The 19,843-nt window shown below is 28.5% G+C and overlaps 1 protein-coding gene across 4 annotated transcripts; it reads left to right on the top strand.

The window, feature by feature from the left end:
* Positions 1-5,480: 5,480 nt before the first annotated feature.
* LOC122525408 (dorsal-ventral patterning tolloid-like protein 1) lies at positions 5,481-14,936 on the top strand. 4 transcript variants are annotated; one of them, XR_006305786.1, is made up of 18 exons: positions 5,481-5,743; positions 7,769-7,829; positions 7,969-8,070; positions 8,332-8,424; positions 8,692-8,869; positions 8,959-8,985; positions 9,106-9,317; positions 9,415-9,622; positions 9,707-9,915; positions 10,011-10,242; positions 10,325-10,510; positions 10,599-10,844; positions 10,943-11,163; positions 11,225-11,407; positions 11,490-11,619; positions 11,711-11,895; positions 13,076-13,215; positions 14,142-14,260. XR_006305786.1 is itself a non-coding variant. In XM_043648182.1 (17 exons), the coding sequence occupies exons 3-17, from the start codon at positions 7,977-7,979 to the stop codon at positions 14,450-14,452; spliced, it is 2,715 nt and encodes a 904-aa protein (XP_043504117.1). In that variant the 5' UTR covers positions 5,481-5,743; positions 7,769-7,829; positions 7,969-7,976; the 3' UTR covers positions 14,453-14,936. The 4 variants fall into 4 exon arrangements, 2 of the variants coding, with proteins under 2 accessions (XP_043504117.1, XP_043504118.1); XR_006305785.1 differs by lacking the exon at positions 14,142-14,260 and adding an exon at positions 13,307-13,861; XM_043648182.1 differs by lacking the exon at positions 13,076-13,215 and having other exon boundaries at positions 14,142-14,936.
* The last annotated feature ends 4,907 nt before the right edge of the window (positions 14,937-19,843 follow it).

Here is a 19,843-nt window from a genome sequence, read left to right as displayed (position 1 = left end):
AAGAAAAAAAAACGGAAGAGTTCGTGTTCTGCGCCACCACCATCGCCCGCTGTTGTTGTGATTATGTACAGTGATGTGCCACTGGGACTAATTATTACATCGGAGTAACCACCCACCCACCCCGTACTATTATTATTATATTTACGATAATACTAATACTAATACTAAGTACCACTACTGCATTGTCACATTGTTTACTGCCAAGTGTTGAAGAACCAGCGATGTTGACATTCGGATTTGTGATGGATCGTATTTTAATTAAGAGAACTCATGGAAGCCTGCGGTTTTTATTATGCGATGAGACTAGATTTTTTTTGAATCTATGCAATGATGAATGATGAGAGCGAGAGAGAGCGAGCGAGAGATACACGTGTGAGCGCGCGTTTTTAGATAGGGAGGGGAGAGAATGAGAGAGAGAGAGAGAGAGAGAGAGAAAGTGATAATGTTAGAGGAAATTTTTAAGAATTAACGAGGGAGGAAAGTTTTGAATAAGAAGGTGGATAAGATTAGAAATTTACACAAATTTTAGTGAGAAAAATTAGACATGTATTAAAGGTGATCCAAATTCTCGTTTTAGACAAGGAAAAAATTATAGCGCCAAAGGAATGATGATTATGATGATTATGATGATGATGATAATGATGATAATAATGATGATGATGATGATGATGATAATTAAGAGAATGGAAGAGAGGAGGAATGTTAAGGGGCGCGTTTAGATAGGAAAGACGACGTTTAGCCATTAACGAATGAGTGTGTGGGAGAGAGTGTTATAACGTGTGTTTGTATGAAATCTCGAACGAATTCGCTTTTTAGAACGTTGATTAGAAAAGATGATCATGATGATAATACTGAAAAGAACGAGAGAAACATAGAGACCGAGGAGCGGCTGGAAAGGAGAATGAAGGGTGTTCTTTTTTTTAAGAAAAACGAAAAAAAAAGAAAAGGAATGTATCTCTTTTTGTGTGCGTATGTGTGAATGACGTTGGAGCGTGCCAAGCGCGCGGCTAGACCTTCTATTGTTGGTCTATAAAAATGTGTACAGTCAGTGAAAAACTATTATTATTAAGGGTCGGGCAAGCTTTGCGAAAGTTAGTAAAAAAAAGGAAAAAAAAAAGTAAAGAAAAGAAAAGAAAAGAAAAAGAAAAAGGAAAAAAAAGTTTGAAATGTTTGTTGGCCAATGGCTCTGCGGGTATCTCCCAGAAGGTTTGTTCGGTTATGAGGATATAGTTATTGATGAGAAAAGAAAAGAAAAATCATGGGATAAAATCTCTATTTGGTCAAAAGGAATGAAGTAAAAGAAAAGTATTTGATGCTCATGAATGAGGAAAAAAAAAAGACGGAATGATAGAAAGATAGTTAGAAAGAAAGGAAGGAAAAAAACCCACTTGTACAGTAAATTTTTTCAATGGCAGTATCGGAAGTATATAGCGAGGGTAAAAAACTCGGATCTAAATTATATTTGTATTTATTTGTTGATGTGTTTTTTTATAATGAAATTAGGAAGTTTTAAAAAAAATCCGTTGACGGCTAAGAAAAAAAGAAAAAAAAAAGAAAAAAAGGAAAAAAAATGTAGGGAGAAAAAGAAAGAAAGAAAAAAAGTGATAGAAAGTGGATAAGGAATTCTTGATGGAAACCTTTTCTAATTTTTTAGCTAAAAATGAAAAAAAATTGTGATGATGATTAAGAGTAAGATGGTGAAAAAAAAAAAGATGTTAGTTCGCCCAAGATTTTTTTTATGTTCCAATTGCACAGAACAAAAAAAAAGTAAAATAAGGAAAACGTTTTTTTGAAGATTGATATTGACTGGGATTAGAAATTTGGCGAATAATTATATAGTTATGGAATCGCGGAAGTAGGATTACAACAAAATGTACGCAGAAAGTTTTTAAATGCATGAACACATACAGCACACGTTTTGAGTGTTGACTTGTTGTTATTGTTAGCCTGTTAGTTAATTAGTAAGAGTTGTAAGTGCGGGCTGTAGTTGGTCCCTGTCCCTGGAGCCCAGACACCCCCTGTTCTGGAGATTATTTGAAAAGGACTAAAATGAGAGCATACGCAAAACAATTTATATTTTACACGCACCCCCCGAACACGAAGATAAACAAAATAAATAAATAAAGAACGAAAGAGATAAGGAAATGATAAATAAATAAATAAATAATTAAATAAATAAATAATAAATGAATAAAAAAAAAATGAAAGAAAGAAAGAAAATTGTAATGGACGACTGCATATCAAACCTCTGCTGTTTAATTGCACACTCTAACGAAACGAGGCTTATCGTATTATAACGTTAGCCTAATTTGATATGAAATAATAGCAGTAGGATGGACGAATATTAATAATAATAATAATATTAATCAATCAATCAATCAATCATGCGATCGAAAGAAATCGGTTATAATAATGACGTATCCCCCGCCATTGACTACCCGAATAAGAATGATTTATCTGAATATCGTGTTATATAAGAGAAGCACATGAGATGATAAATAATAATGGTCTTACACATAACGAAAGTACCGAAACTAATAGACGCAACCATGTGGACAAAATGTCTGGATGACGATCGATTGCTCGCAAACCCTCGTATTTATGAGCATTTTGTTAATTTTTATTCATGTTTTACTTAAGTCTAGTTTTTTTTTGTCGTCGTCGATACTGTTTTGTTATTGGCGATTTAAGCAACAATCTAGTAGTAATCATTAACTTTTTTCTCCTCTCCATTCTTACTTCCTGTCCCCCACCCCCAATTCACGATTATTGTTTTAAAAAAAAAAAGAAAAAAGTATTAAAAAAAAAAAAAGATTCCCCACCCCCTAAAAAGAAAAGTAAGGAAAAAATCCCAAGATGCAAAAAAAAATATTATTACATTTAAAAATAACCATTGCCATCTTTCATTCCTCCTGTTTCCCCCTTTTTACTCATTATCCAATTACCGTATTTTATATCTACCTACCTATTCTACTTACCTACACACATCCTATTTATAAAAGCATAATATCGAGGATATAATACTATTAATATTAACAATATAATAAGGATGATATTGCTAATCAATACTGAGTGGGTTTTTGTGACATGATAATATTTCAATAATTAAACAAAAAATGAATAAAAAAAAAATGATAAAAAAATGACAAAAAAAATAATAATGATGATGATATGATGATGATGACGACGATGATGATAATGATGATAATAATAATAATAATAATTAATATTCTCTGGTTTCTCCGAAAAAAATTTGTAAGTAATAAAAAAGGATGATGGTAATGACGAAAGCATGGAAAAATGAAAATAAAAAAAAGAAAAAGGAAAAAAAAAGAAAAAGAATTAAATTGTAATTAACTTGGAATACATTGATTATATAGAATGGCAAAGATAGAAAGGGAAAAAGAAAGAGAAAGAGAGTTTCGGCTTGCGGGGGCAAGGAAGCTTAACTGGCAAAAGCGGAGGCAGTTCACGGTGACGAGACTTTAGACTGATCTAGGTACTAGCGTTACGATATTGGCCCCGCCCCGGCTTATAAAGGCGCCCCAAAAGTATCACTCACCTCCTCTTTTATACTCTTACCGGTGTGGCAGCTGGGGTGCCTGGGGGGTTGTCGGTCGCATTTAGGATAATGCACCACTGTGGCTGGCGATGCTATGGCCACACACGCGCCCTTTTACCCGGCCAATGCCCTAATTCGCGGTTTACACATCCTTGGGAAACTTGACTCTTTTTTTTTGGTTGGCCCGTATCAAGGCGGATGTTGTGTGATTTTTGGGTCGATCAATTTATGTTAATTACGACCCAAAGACGTGTTTTTTAATTATATATAAATATATTATATATTATATTCCTACGAATATGCATTTTGTGACGTGATGATGATGTTATTTAGCAGTAATAAAAAAAGGAATAATAAATAAATAAATAAAATAAAAATAAATGAATAAATAAATAAATAAATGAATAAAATAAATGAATAAATGAATGATTTTAAAAAATAATTGAAAAAAAAAAATTAAAGGAAAGAAATTATGATGAAACGCAAAAAAGGGAAAAAAAAGAAAAAAAGAAAACACCTTTAACAAAAAAAAAATAACTAACAAAAATTATTATTATTATATACAAACCAACAAAATATAGATAGATAGGAAAAGAAAAGAACGAATTAACGAACGAACGAACGAACGAACGTACGTTATGTACATTTTTATGTTTCGCGCCACATGTCAGCTCCACGGCTACATCAAAAATCTAATATAGACGAGAAATTTTTTCAAACAGCAATTTAAATTCTTATCTCATTACTGGATCGTGTTCAAATTTATATATATATGTATACATATATGTATACATATACATATATTTGTATACATGTATATGTATATATATATGTAAGCATGTATATATAAATAAATCTTTTTTTTTGTTCTAAGTTATATCATCCATTTACCAATTGCTTTGCTTTTTTTTTTTAATTTTCCCGCAATTTAAAAGTTGCCTTCTCTAATTTTAGTGTGACGTAGTTAAACCTAATGATTTTATTAAATAAAGAATTTTAAAAACAAATAAAAAAGCAAAAAAATAATAATAATAAAGAAGAAGAAGAAACAATGTTATAAAATGGTTCCTTTTTTTTCGGGCTAGGAGCTTGATTTAAAGTGTCAAAGATTTTTGTGTATGACCAGATGTATTCTACATGTCTCAATAAACAGTTGTATGTGAATTACCTTTCATAATTACTGTTATCAATTTATTTTCCTCAACAATCTATCTTCCTATAATTAATTAATTAATTAATTAAAAATAAAAAACAAAAAAGCATCAAATAAAATCTATATAAACCATCATTATCACCAATCAACCTATCTAATCCACTACAATTGTTCACAATTGGCACTTCTTCCATTTGAAAGGATTTGCCAGAAATGTTGGCGAATTGGGTAGGAAATGGTCTAAAGAGGAATGGAGGTTTGTGGGTAGGATCTGAAATTAGGACATGAACTCTCCCAATTTTTTAGGAGGTAGGAGAGAATCATGGCTCGCGTGGGCAGGGTCGCATCCCTGAAGTAGACCAGTTTTCGCCAGGATTGCGAAACACTGTCTACCCGCTACCCGATTATTAACATATTTATATTACAAAACTATAAATAAATTCTTTCTATAATATCTCGAATAAATTTTTATTAAGAGATATTTCAAAGGAGTTTCTAACAATTTGTATTTTTTCAAGCATGAACAACAACAACAACAACAACATCGTCATCTTCATCGTCGCACGGTTCTGTTGTTTAATTAGCATAAAAGAAAAAGAATATAAAGACAAAAAAATAATAATTGTAAAAGAATAAGAATAAAAAAGACGACAAGTTTGTCACGTTCGAGCAATTTTGCCGCGAAAAAACACATCCCCCACTGGGTATACGAATCATCCCCTACTACCTTTAAAGGCTACCAATAAGAAGACAGCATTGGACACCCTGCAGCCCCCTTGTGACGACCTCTGTCGGTAGGGAAAGAGGGTGTGTTAGGTTAAACGGAGAGACGACGATTGTCATCGCGTCGTTCTTCGTGCCGATTTTAACGAGCCGACGACTTAGAGGAGGATACTTGCACCTCTCTGCGGGTGCTTCTTCGCGTGTATTTGCCAGTGATGCTTCCGCGTTCTTTCAATCACCTTGACGCCCTTATTTTCTACAACGTTAATATCCAAGAACAAGAAAAGAAACGGAAACAGTGCACGGTAAAAATGGAATTAATTCAATATCCTATAATATAATATATAATTTCGTTCTATTCAATTTGAATGATATATTCTTTATTTTGTCTCTATTTCTTTTTGTATTTATATTTTACGCCAAGACAATGGATGGATTTTAATTATCGAAAAATATATTTATCCCCAAATATTCATTAATTACTGTTCTCTAAAGCCAATAATATAATAATAATAATATAATAATAATAATTGCAATATGAAGGAGGAAGATTAAAAAGAAAAGGGGGGTGGTTTTTCCATTATAATGTCTTTGTCTCTGGCGTAAATATTGCATTTTTTTGTTGTCCTTTCTTTTTAGTTCCCCGAGTATAAATGAGTCTTGAAGAAGAATAAGAAGAAATGATACGTTTTAATTTGTAATAAATAGGATATATATATATGTATAGAAATGTTATATTGAAAGAGAGGGGAGGGAGGGAGGTGCGTGCGTCGTGCGTGGTTTGTCTCGTGTGTGCATGCGTGATACCAATGAAGCAGAAACGGGATCATCCCTCGTTTTAATACACAGTAATAATATTTTGTTTCTTTTGAAAAAAATATTCTACAACAAATAGCATCCCTTTTTCTCGTTTAGATCTTGACTTCATTCGATATGCACGGTCGGGTTTATATGCTGCAGAGGGGTGGTGACCCGAACTGTAACGGGTGGAACCATGATACTGCACACACACATATACTTTTGTAACCTACATCTATGGGACATTGGTAGTGTCCTAAATACACATACGTGTGGTTGCTTTTTAAAACAAAAAATATATACATTTATATACTTTCTTCTTTAATTTTCTTTTTTTAATGAACTACATTAAATAATTCTTGTTTTAATTATTATTTTTAAGGGAACGAAGAGAGAAAATAATAATAATAATAATGATAATCATTGGAGGTACTTTTATATTGACCTTATTATCATCTTTTGTCAAGCGTATGGGCGCGGTTTTGATTTATTATTATTATTATTATTATTATTATTATTATTATTATTATTATTTTTGTTTTGTTTTTTGTTCCTTTTTTTTCTTTTATTTGTCTTTCTCGTTGAAAATTGGATCCACCTTTTATTACTCTTTCAAGTAGTTGTATTTATTGGACGACGGGTGGGAAAAAAAAAGCTTGAAAAAGGATAGAGGGGAAAATGACGTTCGATCGTTCCACCCTTCAGGATATGAAAAAGAATGTGTCTTGTTCAAGGGCGTGGCAAATTCTTTATGCTGATCGGTGGTAGATCAGTTTCGTTCTAATATGATACCTCTTTAATGATCGTTCTAATGTAGGTCAGTAATAATACAAAAACATGACCTTGTTTTATTTTTTATTTATTTTCTTCTTTATCTTTTAATTACTTTTTCATCTTTCCCTCGTCTATTTTCGATGGCAAAATCGAATAACTTTTGAAATTTGTTCCTATTTTAAACGTTTTTCGAATATTACTATTATTTAGTTGAACCATTGAAATTTTTCTATCAAATTTATCGAATATTGCTGTTTATACGAGTGTTCCAATATTAATAACTTTTTTATTAATATTTACAGTTCGTCGAGAACATACTTTACTGTATCGTTGTGTAAATATTGTAGAAATTCGTTTGAAATTCAGCGGCATCTTGACCCCGTACGCACGTACGTGACACAAATACGAATACTTCGTGAAAACTTCAAGACTCGTAATGCACATGCAGTTTTCTGTTTTCCTAAATTCATAATTAGGGTTGTCGAAATACTAGTCCTCCTTCCTCTGCCTCGTATAAAATATTTTCATTTATATTTATAATAAATAAAAAGTCACATATGATAAAAAGAAACGATTATAAATAATAGTGAAAAAATATAAACGTCGTGATCTTTAATATGACTGTCAAGCGTGATAAGGGATGAAAATATTTCTGAATAGTTAATTCGACAGTTCTGATCACTTAAGTCATTTATTATTTTTTTAATATTTTTTTATCTTTCAATATTTTTGTATAAAATATTGATCATACTTTACAGATGATATTTTGGATCAGTTTTCCTTGCTCTTCCTATGTGTGGAATAGACACTGACGATATGGTAATTATTATTATTAAACATTTTAATCGATTATTGATATTTTATATTAAATTTATATATTATTTACTTCCTATTTAAAAAAAAGAAAATAATAATAAAAAAAATAGAAAACAAAAGGAAAATGTAATCATTATCGCAGGATGCAGTATGGCTTCAGTACTTTGGCATGTCTCTGGGAATAGTTATGCTTCTCCTGCCTTTTTCTTGTTCTTACTGTTACTCTGTCCACACAATACTACAGGTCAGTATTATTATTATTATCTAATATATATATATATATGTATATTTTTTTTAATTTCAGTATTTAAAGTTGAATAATAGTAATATTTTATTTAAGGATAAAACCATATTTTAAAACAAACGCTCAACACTACTTACTACTAAGATTTTAAACAAGGAATTTTAATCTATTTTGTAATTTTGTATTAATATGGTATGGTGTGTTCCCGGTGGCGGTGGATATTGTTGGGGTTCTTTGAATCATCATCATTCCTGAATTCAGCCCGCGAGGTAATTGAGGCTCCACTGCCACAACAAGACCACATTCCATCACTGCCACCACCACCGGGACGTCTCACCACTGCCAAAGCACCAAGTATGTTATTTATCTTGGTTTGATATAATAAATCATTATACTTTTTTAAATATCACCATACCACACAAATATATGTCTAAATGATGATAATTTAGAAATACGATGAATCCATCCATGTAATATAACACGTATAATACCAGACTTCTAAATTTATAATATATTTTATGTTTATGCGGATTATCCTTTATAAACGAATATATTAAAATTATATGATTATGAACAGATTATAATATCTTTAACATTTTACTGTAATTTATTATTTTGTAGAGTGTGATCAAAAATTTATAAGCACTCCTGATGGGCCGCAAAATGGAACTTTCTTTGCACCTGCATTGATAAATCTAGAAGGAGAATCTCGGCAATGCGTTTACACATTTTTAGCAGGACCACGTCAACGCGTGGAACTTATTTTTACTACGTTTGGTCTTAGAGGCACACCGCCAGCGTAAGTAACAATAACAAATGATAATACTGGATATATAATGCAATGCTTTTTAAATCTGTTTTCTGAAATTTATCTTTTGCCGTGTACAGTGGATCTGCTGTTGGAGAATTACCTGCGTAAGTTAGAAAAATCGTTTATTCAAATATTAAAAGTCTTTATAAATAATTAGAGATTATTTTATAACTACTTTTCGTGATATACAAAATTTTGTAACATTTATTTTTTATTGTTTTCAGTTGTAGCCATGAATATATGGATATATATTCGGAAATTCGTTCAGAAAATACTACCAAGCTAATAGAAACACCATTCGGAGGTCGTTTTTGTGGTCCTATTCCACCTCGAAAGCGTGTTTCTCTTTATCAAGGCATTGCCCTCAGTTTCTATACTGATAAAAATATAACATTACCAACATTATTCAGCGGGGAATACACTTTTATTAATGCATGTAAGTCATTTCAAAAACTGACTCATATAAAACTTAATGCAAAGCTTTTCTTTTATTGATGATATAATTAAAAATTATTAATGTTAAATTTCTATAGCTGAGTTTGAAGTTGGAACACCAGTACCGAGTGCACCGTGTTCTTTCACGGTAAAATCTGTCGTTAAACGTACTGGAAATATATTGTCTCCCACTTATCCAGGAACTTATCCAAAAGATCTTACGTGCAGTTATCAATTTATTGGAGAACCAAGTCAAAGAATACGCCTGGAGTTTCGAGATTTTGATTTATTTTTTGGCGGGCCACAGTATGTTTAATTCGATCTTATAATATTTCTTTTTTTTTTAAATAATTTATAGAAATAATGAAATTCAACGATGTTATATTTCAGTTGTCCTTTGGATTATGTAAAAGTATACGATGGGGTTGACAATTCATCCGCTGTTATTGGAACGTATTGTGGGCAACAACGAAATTTGGTATTATATTCATCCGAATCCAGCCTATTTGTATTGTTTTCTACTCTTCAGCGTACAGCGAATACGCAAAATCGTGGTTTTAAAGGAATTTTCGAATTTTCAGAAAGTTTTGTTAAATTAGGTAATACTGAAATATATATTGTTTTATTGTTCTTATAAAAAAGATACAATTTTAAAAAAATGAGATTTAGAATTTGTATTATTTTATATGTTTAGACTTCATAACCAGTTATAATGGGGAGCATATAAGAGGCTCGGAATGCGATCAAAAGATTTTAAGTAAAAAGAAGTCTTTTGGATTTGTAGTTAGTCCCAATTTTCCATTTCCTTATATGCCAAAAGTAGTATGTCGTTATTTTGTTTATGGAATGCAAGATTCGCAACATCTTGAACGCGTTCGTTTGGATTTTATGGTATTTGAAATTCCAACGAGCGGTACTAAAGTAGAGTAGGTATAATTACTATAAATGTATTTTCAATGATATGTAATTTATAAATGGTATTTATAATCATGATCTTGTTATTTACAGGTCAGCATGTACCGATGGTTATTTAAAATTATATTTAAAAGGTCAAGAAGCGACAGATTCTTATGATAAATTTGATTATGAATTATGCGGTGCAAAAAGTAATCCAGCTTATGTAGTTAGTGATGGGCCGAGACTTGTTATGGTATTTAGCAGCGGAGAATTACTAGGAAAAGGTTTTAAAGCACGGTAAATATTAAAGTATATCTAATTGTAAAAGAGATATCTCTGTTATAGATGATTGTAAATCAATGTTTTTTTTTTTAATTTGTTATAGGTATATCTTTGAGACAGAATATAAAATACCTGGAACAGCCGAACCAGATGGTACCTGTACATTTACATACAGAAGTTCCTCTCGAAAAAAGGGAGATTTTAATTCTCCCCGATATCCTAGTAATTATCCAAGTGATACAAATTGTACTTATCTCTTTTTTTCAACGCCAAATGAACAAGTGACATTGATCTTTGACCATTTTAAAGTTAGAACCAAAACTCTGAATGTAACGTCCGGTCACTATGGGTGAGATAGATAAAAAAAAAGATAATCAATCTATCTTTAAATATTAGAATTGATATATTAAAATAAAGATTATCTTTTCAACTTTATTAATTTTACAGGCACTATTTATGTCAAGATGACTGGTTAGAAATTTATATTATGTATCGCGATCAAACTGAAAAATTAATAGGCAGGTATTGTGGTATGACTGCCCCAGGACCAGTAGAATCGACGCTTGGTGCTCTCGGTTTAAAAGTAATTTTACATTCAGATTCTGAACTTGTTTATAGCGGATTTAAAGCACGTTATACTTTTGAGGTGGCAAAACCAATTTTTGGAGGTAAGATATTTCAAGATATTTATATTCGTTAATGACTTCGTTTCATATCACGATATTACAGATTGCGGATCAAATATTAGCAGTCTAAATTATGGAGTAATAACTAGTCCTAACTTTCCAAATAAATACGATGGCCCGTCAAAAAATTTTGCTAGTAAAACATGTAATTGGTTCATAAGAGTACGACCTAATCAACAAATATTATTGGATTTTGATAAATTTTCTGTAGAAGGTGATCAAAGTGGTAAGTAATCGTTTTGTATATCTTGTAATTGATTGAAATATACTAATTATTATTTTTTTATTTTTCTTAAATATTTTTTCAGCACGAGGTTGTCCTGCTGCGGTATTACGTATGTGGTATTCTAGTTCGTCCACGCCGCTTGAGCTTTGTGGTGTTAAAACTTCTGATACCAAGTGGACCTATTTATCGGAAGATAATAATATGCGTCTTAGGTAGATATTTATTTGTTTTATATTTTTTTAAATAAATAATTTTATGTTATATAACGATATTTTAAATAAATATTGCATATAATATTTGCAGTTTCATATCAGCAGATAAAGCGGTTGGACAACACGGTTTCAGAGCAGTATGGACAGAGATAAATAAAAATACTGATTGTCAAAATCAATTTCTTTGCACCAGAAATAAATATTGTATTGCAGAATCGTTAAAATGTAATGATATCAAAAATTGTGGTCCAGACGATTCGTCCGATGAAGAGAACTGTAAGTTTTGAAAATAATAGACATTTTCGAAATAGTCTTTTAATGTACACTTTTTGATGTTGTCTCTTTTGCTTATACGATTTCTATCTTCGCGTGAATTATTCATATATAGTAGCATAGTACAATTGTAGTTATTAATGATCTTACATCCAAATTTATGTATGTATTCTTGTTATACATTTAATATAATGTATAAATAGCTCACAAATATATCATTAAAAAATAATTAAAGAATGTGCATATATTTTGATGTGAAGTCTGTTAATGACTACACTTGTACAAGTGTCTCTCTCTCTCTCTCTCTCTCTATCTATCTCTTTCTATCTCTTTCTCTCTCTCTCTCTATATATATATATAAACAGGGAATCTTATAATTAGGGGTACCAATGAACAGGAGTGATTCTACATTTTTGACTTATGTTAGTTTTTCATGTATAATTACCCCCTGCTCGTTTGTACCAGTTACAAGACACCCTGTATATATACAGATTTTCTTTTTCTATTATGAAATTTTCCAACATTTTATTAACATTATATGGCGAGATACATGACTCGTTCAGTATTAATGAAATAATTCTATTTATTAAAGGTATAAACGTAATTCTATCTTTATAATCTTATTTTTTTTCTGGACACAGTAAAAAGAAAAATATTAATGTTTCCAGGAAAATCTTTTATATTAAATATTATACGATTGTTATTGATTTATTTATTTTTTACTATTTTTAAAATTTAATAGTGTTTCCCTTATGATCTCTCTTTCTAAATCTTTTATACTATTTTCACTACTATATCACATACCTAATAAAATCCCAAGCAAATATGTATACATATACCACATAAAATTTGTAGATACTGCACGAAGCATGTATTATCATGTTTGTTTAAATAAAAGAGAGACGAGTGTTTTATAAATTATATGTATATATGCGGTACATATATAATTATCGAATAAATTATAAAAAACAAAAAGAAAGAAAATTAATTCTTAACAAAATATAGAATATGCATAATAGTCCATTCCAAAGAGTCGATAAGAAAAAAATCATTTATAGAAAAAAAAGATGATATGCGATGCCTATACATACTATATTTAAATTGCTGGGTAAGTAGTTGTACACGTATGTACAGGTGAGAGAGTGGTAGGATTGAGCGGATGAATGCTTGTGTGGTGTCGCAGGTGCAGCATCAGCCCCATTGTCACCAGCACTGGCTGGAGTCTCTGCCATGCTTCTTCTCTCTCTGTGCTTTATGTTCGTGGCCATCTGAGCCCCTCATGAAGCTTCCGACGATCCGGCATGTTATGATCTCCCTTATCACGTGAGTTCTCTCACAGTATTGCACATCATTCCACATAAAATTCTTGAAGTGATTGATGTGTTTCCAATAAAAACAACGGCTTTCTTTACAGCAATTCCTGAATCATTGTTTTATGATAAACAAGTTTTCTAAACATTACGCAGTACATCAATAAAACACATCTTGACGATAGAAAACATTAATGACTGCTAGTATTGATTATTGGGAGTCAACGAATATGAAATATATATATTAAGATACTATGAACTTAAAACATATTTTGTTTTTCTTGTCAACTGTATGATGACCCATATTCATTTTTTATACCCTGATTTTTACAGGAAATAATATATGGTACCATTTGATTCTTCTAGATAAAAAAATACAATAATTCTTGATCACTATAACAACAAAATAACATCGACAGTTTTTTACGATACATCATTTAATTTAAATATTGAAATTATATGTGGTAACACTGAAATCAAAAAGCATGCAGGATGCTATTTATTATGTCCCTTTTAATCATTTAAATGCATGTGATTTTTATATTATCTCTGTGAGTCTTGCAAAATACTTCCTGAACTGTATTGTTTTCCTCTCTTCTTCTTGTAGTTTTCTATCAGTGACCTATGAAGTTTGCAAATAAAAAATTTATAATCATCTATATTGAACACTAAAACCCTTCTAAAAAACTCTAGCACCATAGAAATTGTAATTAATTCTATTTGTTAGATGTATTGTGATCAACAATTTTATTGTGTTTAGGTGCTTCAATAATATATAAAAATAAACGAGATTAAGTTTGTACATATTGATAAAATGTACATAGATATTTCGTGTATGATTTAAGAAAATGTATTCGGATTATATATATATATATATACATTTAAATTATGTATTATAATAATACACAGTCAAAAGAGACTTTATTCGTAAATTTACAGGTGCTGCTATGGTACCAGCAGATAGTTATGTCATCCCAGCAGTATCTGCTGCAGCTTCTGTTTTAGTTGTTCTGTTTATATGCCTACTGTGTAATAAACTTAAAAGACCTGTTCAAGAAGTTCACATTGATGATCTACATCAACGTGTAGAAGAACGTCATCACTGCTATCATCATCATAGTCTTCTGCAACATCACCAAGATCATATTCATGAATTTAATCAATATCAACTTGAACAACCAAGTCCACCTAGTGACAGTGATGCTGAACAAGTTTGCGGCGATGAAACAAGTAGTCCAGATAGTGTGTGACCGTGGCCACTTGCAGCGTGGTTTAAATTCTGGAATTCCTTGTATTTCTCCACGTTGCTTCCCAGACTCTTTCTGATGTGTAACTAGTTGTTATTGTTGTTATTGTTGTTGCCTAATGGGAGCAACTTACACAGTGTCATCAGCACTCACTATTACATATGTCAACACGTTCCTTTTAGATTCAAACGAGACGAGAAACTAATATAAACGAGTCTATCGATCAATTCAAACGCGATCACTTTCACGTCTTATTTGTACAAGATATATTATTTTTCATTCAAAACATAAATTTTATCAGCAATAATTATGTATGACTATATATTCATTATACTACGCTATTATAATATTACTACTTATACTAATGCTGCTGTCTCATAAAATATATTATTTGCATGTAATATATTTTGTACAAGTACAAGTAGGCGATATCTTTTTACTAATGTGAATAATAATATTGCAAAGTAAAACTTTTTTGTACAATCAATGGAAAATGGTCTTTATGTATCTAGTAATATATCTCTAAATAATTGTCTCCTATCATTATTCATGATAACAATAAGGTACATTTTCTTTTTCAATTGCTAATACATAAACAATATATCAAACTATACACGCGTTAAATGATATGAAGATTTTCTAATTTCTTGTTGTAATTATGCGAATTATAATTTATCGAATGAGTTTAACAAATAATGTTTATAGTACGAGATTCACAATTAATTTCATGTCGATTTTGTTAATTACTCATACCTAAGGATTAATAAGTGTAAAATTGAAAATCAATGAATTAAAAAATAATTTTAATTGTTATTTCAGCACATTATTGTAATATAATTTACAACTACTTTTAACTGCCAATTTACGTATATATTATTTAACTATCAGCAAAATTAGTATATATATATTCACAGATTTTATATTACATGCAATTTGCAAATCTTTTTAATTATATAATTAAGAAAACTACCAAGAGAATTTTAATATATATTTCACAGTAAATGCTGCCATGGGAGCTAAAACAAAGTATATTCTAAATTATCTTAAATAAATTCCACGATACGTCTTGTAAGAGGATAATGTAAACTAGAGTGAACAAGGATATATATATATGCAAAGTAAGGAAAGTCAAGTATATATATATATGTATATACATTTGATAATGTATATACATATTATGTATATATACATGATATATATTTGATAATGTTAATTAATATATTTCAAATTTCTTGAAATAAAATCTTATATACATTGTGTACTACATTCCATAAACTAATTACAAACATTTTTCATCTTTTGTAGAACATTTAAACAAACAATAATGCATAATTACAACAGTGAGATTTTGTAATATCGAACTACTGTGTTCAATTTATTTAAATATGCGGATAAAGTTGTGTAATATACATAATAGGTAATTATATATGTATGTGTACATAACACATAATGCAGTTTGGAAAAAAAACACTTTTTATTTCAATATGCTATATTAGAATAATGGAAAAATTATAAGTATTCTGTATTGCGCTTTTGGCTATTAAAAAAAAGTTATGTGTATTTATAATTTCTACAATCTTTTGAAACATATTGGACTGCACAAAGTTACTAACTAGAAATATTTTGGTAACAACGTATACAATTCTTTTAAATATAATCCTCAAATTTATATCATCTATAATGATCTTTTGATCTCTATAAGTGAAATATATTTAATGTCGTTTATTAAAATATCCCAATGCGAATGGTATTTATAAAGATACTAAATTTTGTTGTTCTAAACCAAATAATTAATATTAAATGCAACCATCAGTATTTTAATTGTGAAAGAGAAAATAATTTTGCAAACTATTAGCAATATTGTTTTTATATTACTCGACACAATGTATATACGTATAATTTATGTAATTGAAAATGACATATTAAAAAACAATTTAGATAAAATACTACTACTTTAGAATCATACATAATATATATATATATATATATACAAAATATATAGATGTATAGTATAGATTACATTAGTAATATTAAAGAATTACTAATATAATAGTATATGTCTAGCACTATATTTGTAAGTACGAAATTTGCTCTATAAACCAAGCACATTGATTAGAAATATTTAGTTCAGCTTAGGTATGATATTAAAATCTAAGCATGTTGTAATATATATGCGACGTTTTTCCTCAGATTATCCATGAATCTGAGTATCTATATATATTTAAAATAGATTTAAAAGAGAACTTTTTAATCGGTATTGCAAATGAGCACTTTATTATATTGAACATCCAAAAGGCAAGTATAGACATTTTGGTAAGAAAATCGATATGTTTTGTAACAAGAGCAAAATTATATACAATTGCACTGAATATAATAGGACCATATATATAAAAAAATGCCATATTTATAAAAAAGAAAAAAAATAGAATTATGTTTTCAGTGGATTTAGTAAAATTATATATTATCAATTATTATTGATACGTAATAACAGCCTTTCATTTTACTGTTACTTGATAATATTATTTTATACAAAATTTTTCATTTAAATTTGTACTATTTATTTCTTTTCTTTCCATCTTTCATTTAATTTATTTCTATAATAAATAAAATTTATTATGCTTATCTACTTTTTTTTTTAATAATGAATCGAACCATTGAAAAAATTACTTATTTCGAAATATATTACATCTATATTAAATATAATGATTCATAATATATAGAATGCATTTTAAAAGACCAAAAGAAGTGTTTTAGCTATTGGAGTAGTATTTTTTGGCCAATTTTGGTCTTTATTATACTCATCTAATTGAATGCAATTCAATTATAATTAATGTTCTATTAATGAATAACATATATGCTACGAGAAAAATTAACCGCTGTAAAAATCAATATTAAACTGCTATAGGAAGCAAGGACCAATATTAGCCAATAAATATAATCCAAATATATTGATATTTAAAATAAGGATGAACAAAATAAGCATATATATATATATATACTCATAAAAAATATTTTCTCTATCATTTGAGAAATTTAAGTTAAATAAAATATGTAATCATATTTTTTTTTTTTATAAAGACAAAAAATTGCAATGTAAACTTATTGCATTCATAAATATATTCTTTTTGTAGTTTATACTTTCATTAACAATGATAATAGCTTGTCCGTATATATGATAGAATTGATTTTACAAAAATTATTTTTTCATATTTCTCTCGTAGTTATATTCAAAAGAAAGTATATTTGTTTTTTTATAAAAATATTTCTCTCTTTTTTTAATCATTGTTTTTAAACACATATTATAATATAATCATTATTTTAAACACACATTAAATGATAAAATTCATGAAGAATAGAAATTTATAAATTAAAAATAATTCTAAATATCTTTTAGTCAATTATGCTAGCTGGTTTAGCATATTTGTAGAGTAAAATTAACATTTGCGTTCTGCAAATCTATTTAATGTTAAGATTATAATATATTTTTTTTTCTCTTTCGTTAATTATCCATATAACATTTTTACTATTTCTATAATTACTTTGTTTATGCAGCACAAATGCTATATATATATATAATGATCTTTTCTGAGAAGATGTATAGATAATAAGTGTAATATTTTTTTTTTATATATAAATAACATAAAGTTTTTATTAAGTATATTAAAACATGTTACTCCGTGTACCAAATTGGACACGTTAAATAAACTATTTAAGGAGTGCCCTCCTAATATACTAAATGAAACGAGTTTTTATAAGAATAAGTATCGAAGGCAAGTTAATGCATATTACGATCCTCCATTAATGTTACATAAAATAAATAATTAGTCTAACGTAATATTATATGAAAACTTATATAAAATTCATAACGAGGAATGTAACTTGGAAATGAAACATCATTTTTTTGAAAATAAATAAAAAGAGAAATAACTATTAACAATTGTACCGTAATATGTGTAACAAATGTGTGTGAGTAGTAAATTTAGCATTTAAAGTGTTAACTGATCTAGAGATCATAACACACAAATTATTAATGTTGTGTCTACGGTATGAGTCCTCAATAATGAAAATACATTTGTTTAATAAAATAATTTCATATTTTCTTTTCTCTTTTACCACCTGCATCTAGTCACGTTTAAGATTAAATTAAAACAATTTATTACACTAAAGCTATACTTAAAAAATTGATGAAGGAATGAGTTTGTTATATTCAAAATTTTTGTTTTTTATTATACAAAAATCCAAAAATTCAGCAAAAATACAAAATGAATATTATACTATTCTGATAATGTTTCAACATTATTAATGTTATATGTTGTCTCAAAAGTAAATTTACTTTTGTTTTCAGTTATATATTTTGTGCTTCCAAAGCATCATATTAAATTTATCAAATAGAGTTTAAGAATTACAATTAATCTGAGATATATCTGTCGATCTAATTGGATTATATCTAATATAAAAAATGTGTTATATTAAAATATTATGTTTATGTACATATAGTAGTTATATATATATATATATCCGATGTAATAATATAAAAAAGCAGCTCTAGTATGTACAACGCATTATCTACATTCATATTTAATTTCGATTAATTTTCATAAAATATACAATATATATATATATTGTATTTACTATTAAATATGAGATTATAAGATATGTTAGAAAATAGTTGTCAAGATATATGTTTTTAAAATATCTTTCCAAACATTGATATATGTATATATATATAAAGCTACTTATGCATTAAAATTATAAGCGCATTGAACAACACTATAATAAAAAAATTAGCACCAAATAATTAAATTGATATTATTGGTATATACTACATCGCACATTTTCTTATTTAAAAAATAATTTCTGTTTGTAATTCTAAATAACGCGTTCTACTTGCTTTACAAACATTGTAGCAAAAAGAATAAAACAAAAAAAATAATAATTAGTTTGTCTTATACGTTTTAGTCTTATAAAGCGTTGAAAATTAATCTTGTTTGTTTCTCTCTTTATATATATATATTTTTATATTGTATAATATGTATTATTCTATATGTGGTATAAAGATAATTATATGTTGTTTTTTATTCATATTATGAAACTAGTCTCTGTGTAAAACTTAAAGCAATTGCACTCGGTAATGTTGATAGTATCCAAAGCTTTATAAGAATTACACGCAATATTTAATGCATATTACATAGTATATGATACGCAAATAATAGTATTGCACATTAATATATCTTTAAAAAAAAAGAAAATACTCTAATTAGTTAATTTTCATACATTCCTATAACAAGAGAGAAAAGGAGAATAACGCTATTAAATGGAACTGTATAAAACAAACTATAATATGAAATTATTATTATAATAAAAATAATATATGATTATAGAGAACACAAAAAT

The sequence above is a fragment of the Polistes fuscatus genome, unplaced genomic scaffold, assembly GCF_010416935.1.
Source record: "Polistes fuscatus isolate 324 unplaced genomic scaffold, CU_Pfus_HIC Scaffold9, whole genome shotgun sequence".
NCBI lineage: Eukaryota > Metazoa > Arthropoda > Insecta > Hymenoptera > Vespidae > Polistes > Polistes fuscatus.
The sequence above is the reverse complement of the archived record's forward strand: the minus strand, read 5'-3'. Positions and strand labels throughout refer to the sequence as shown.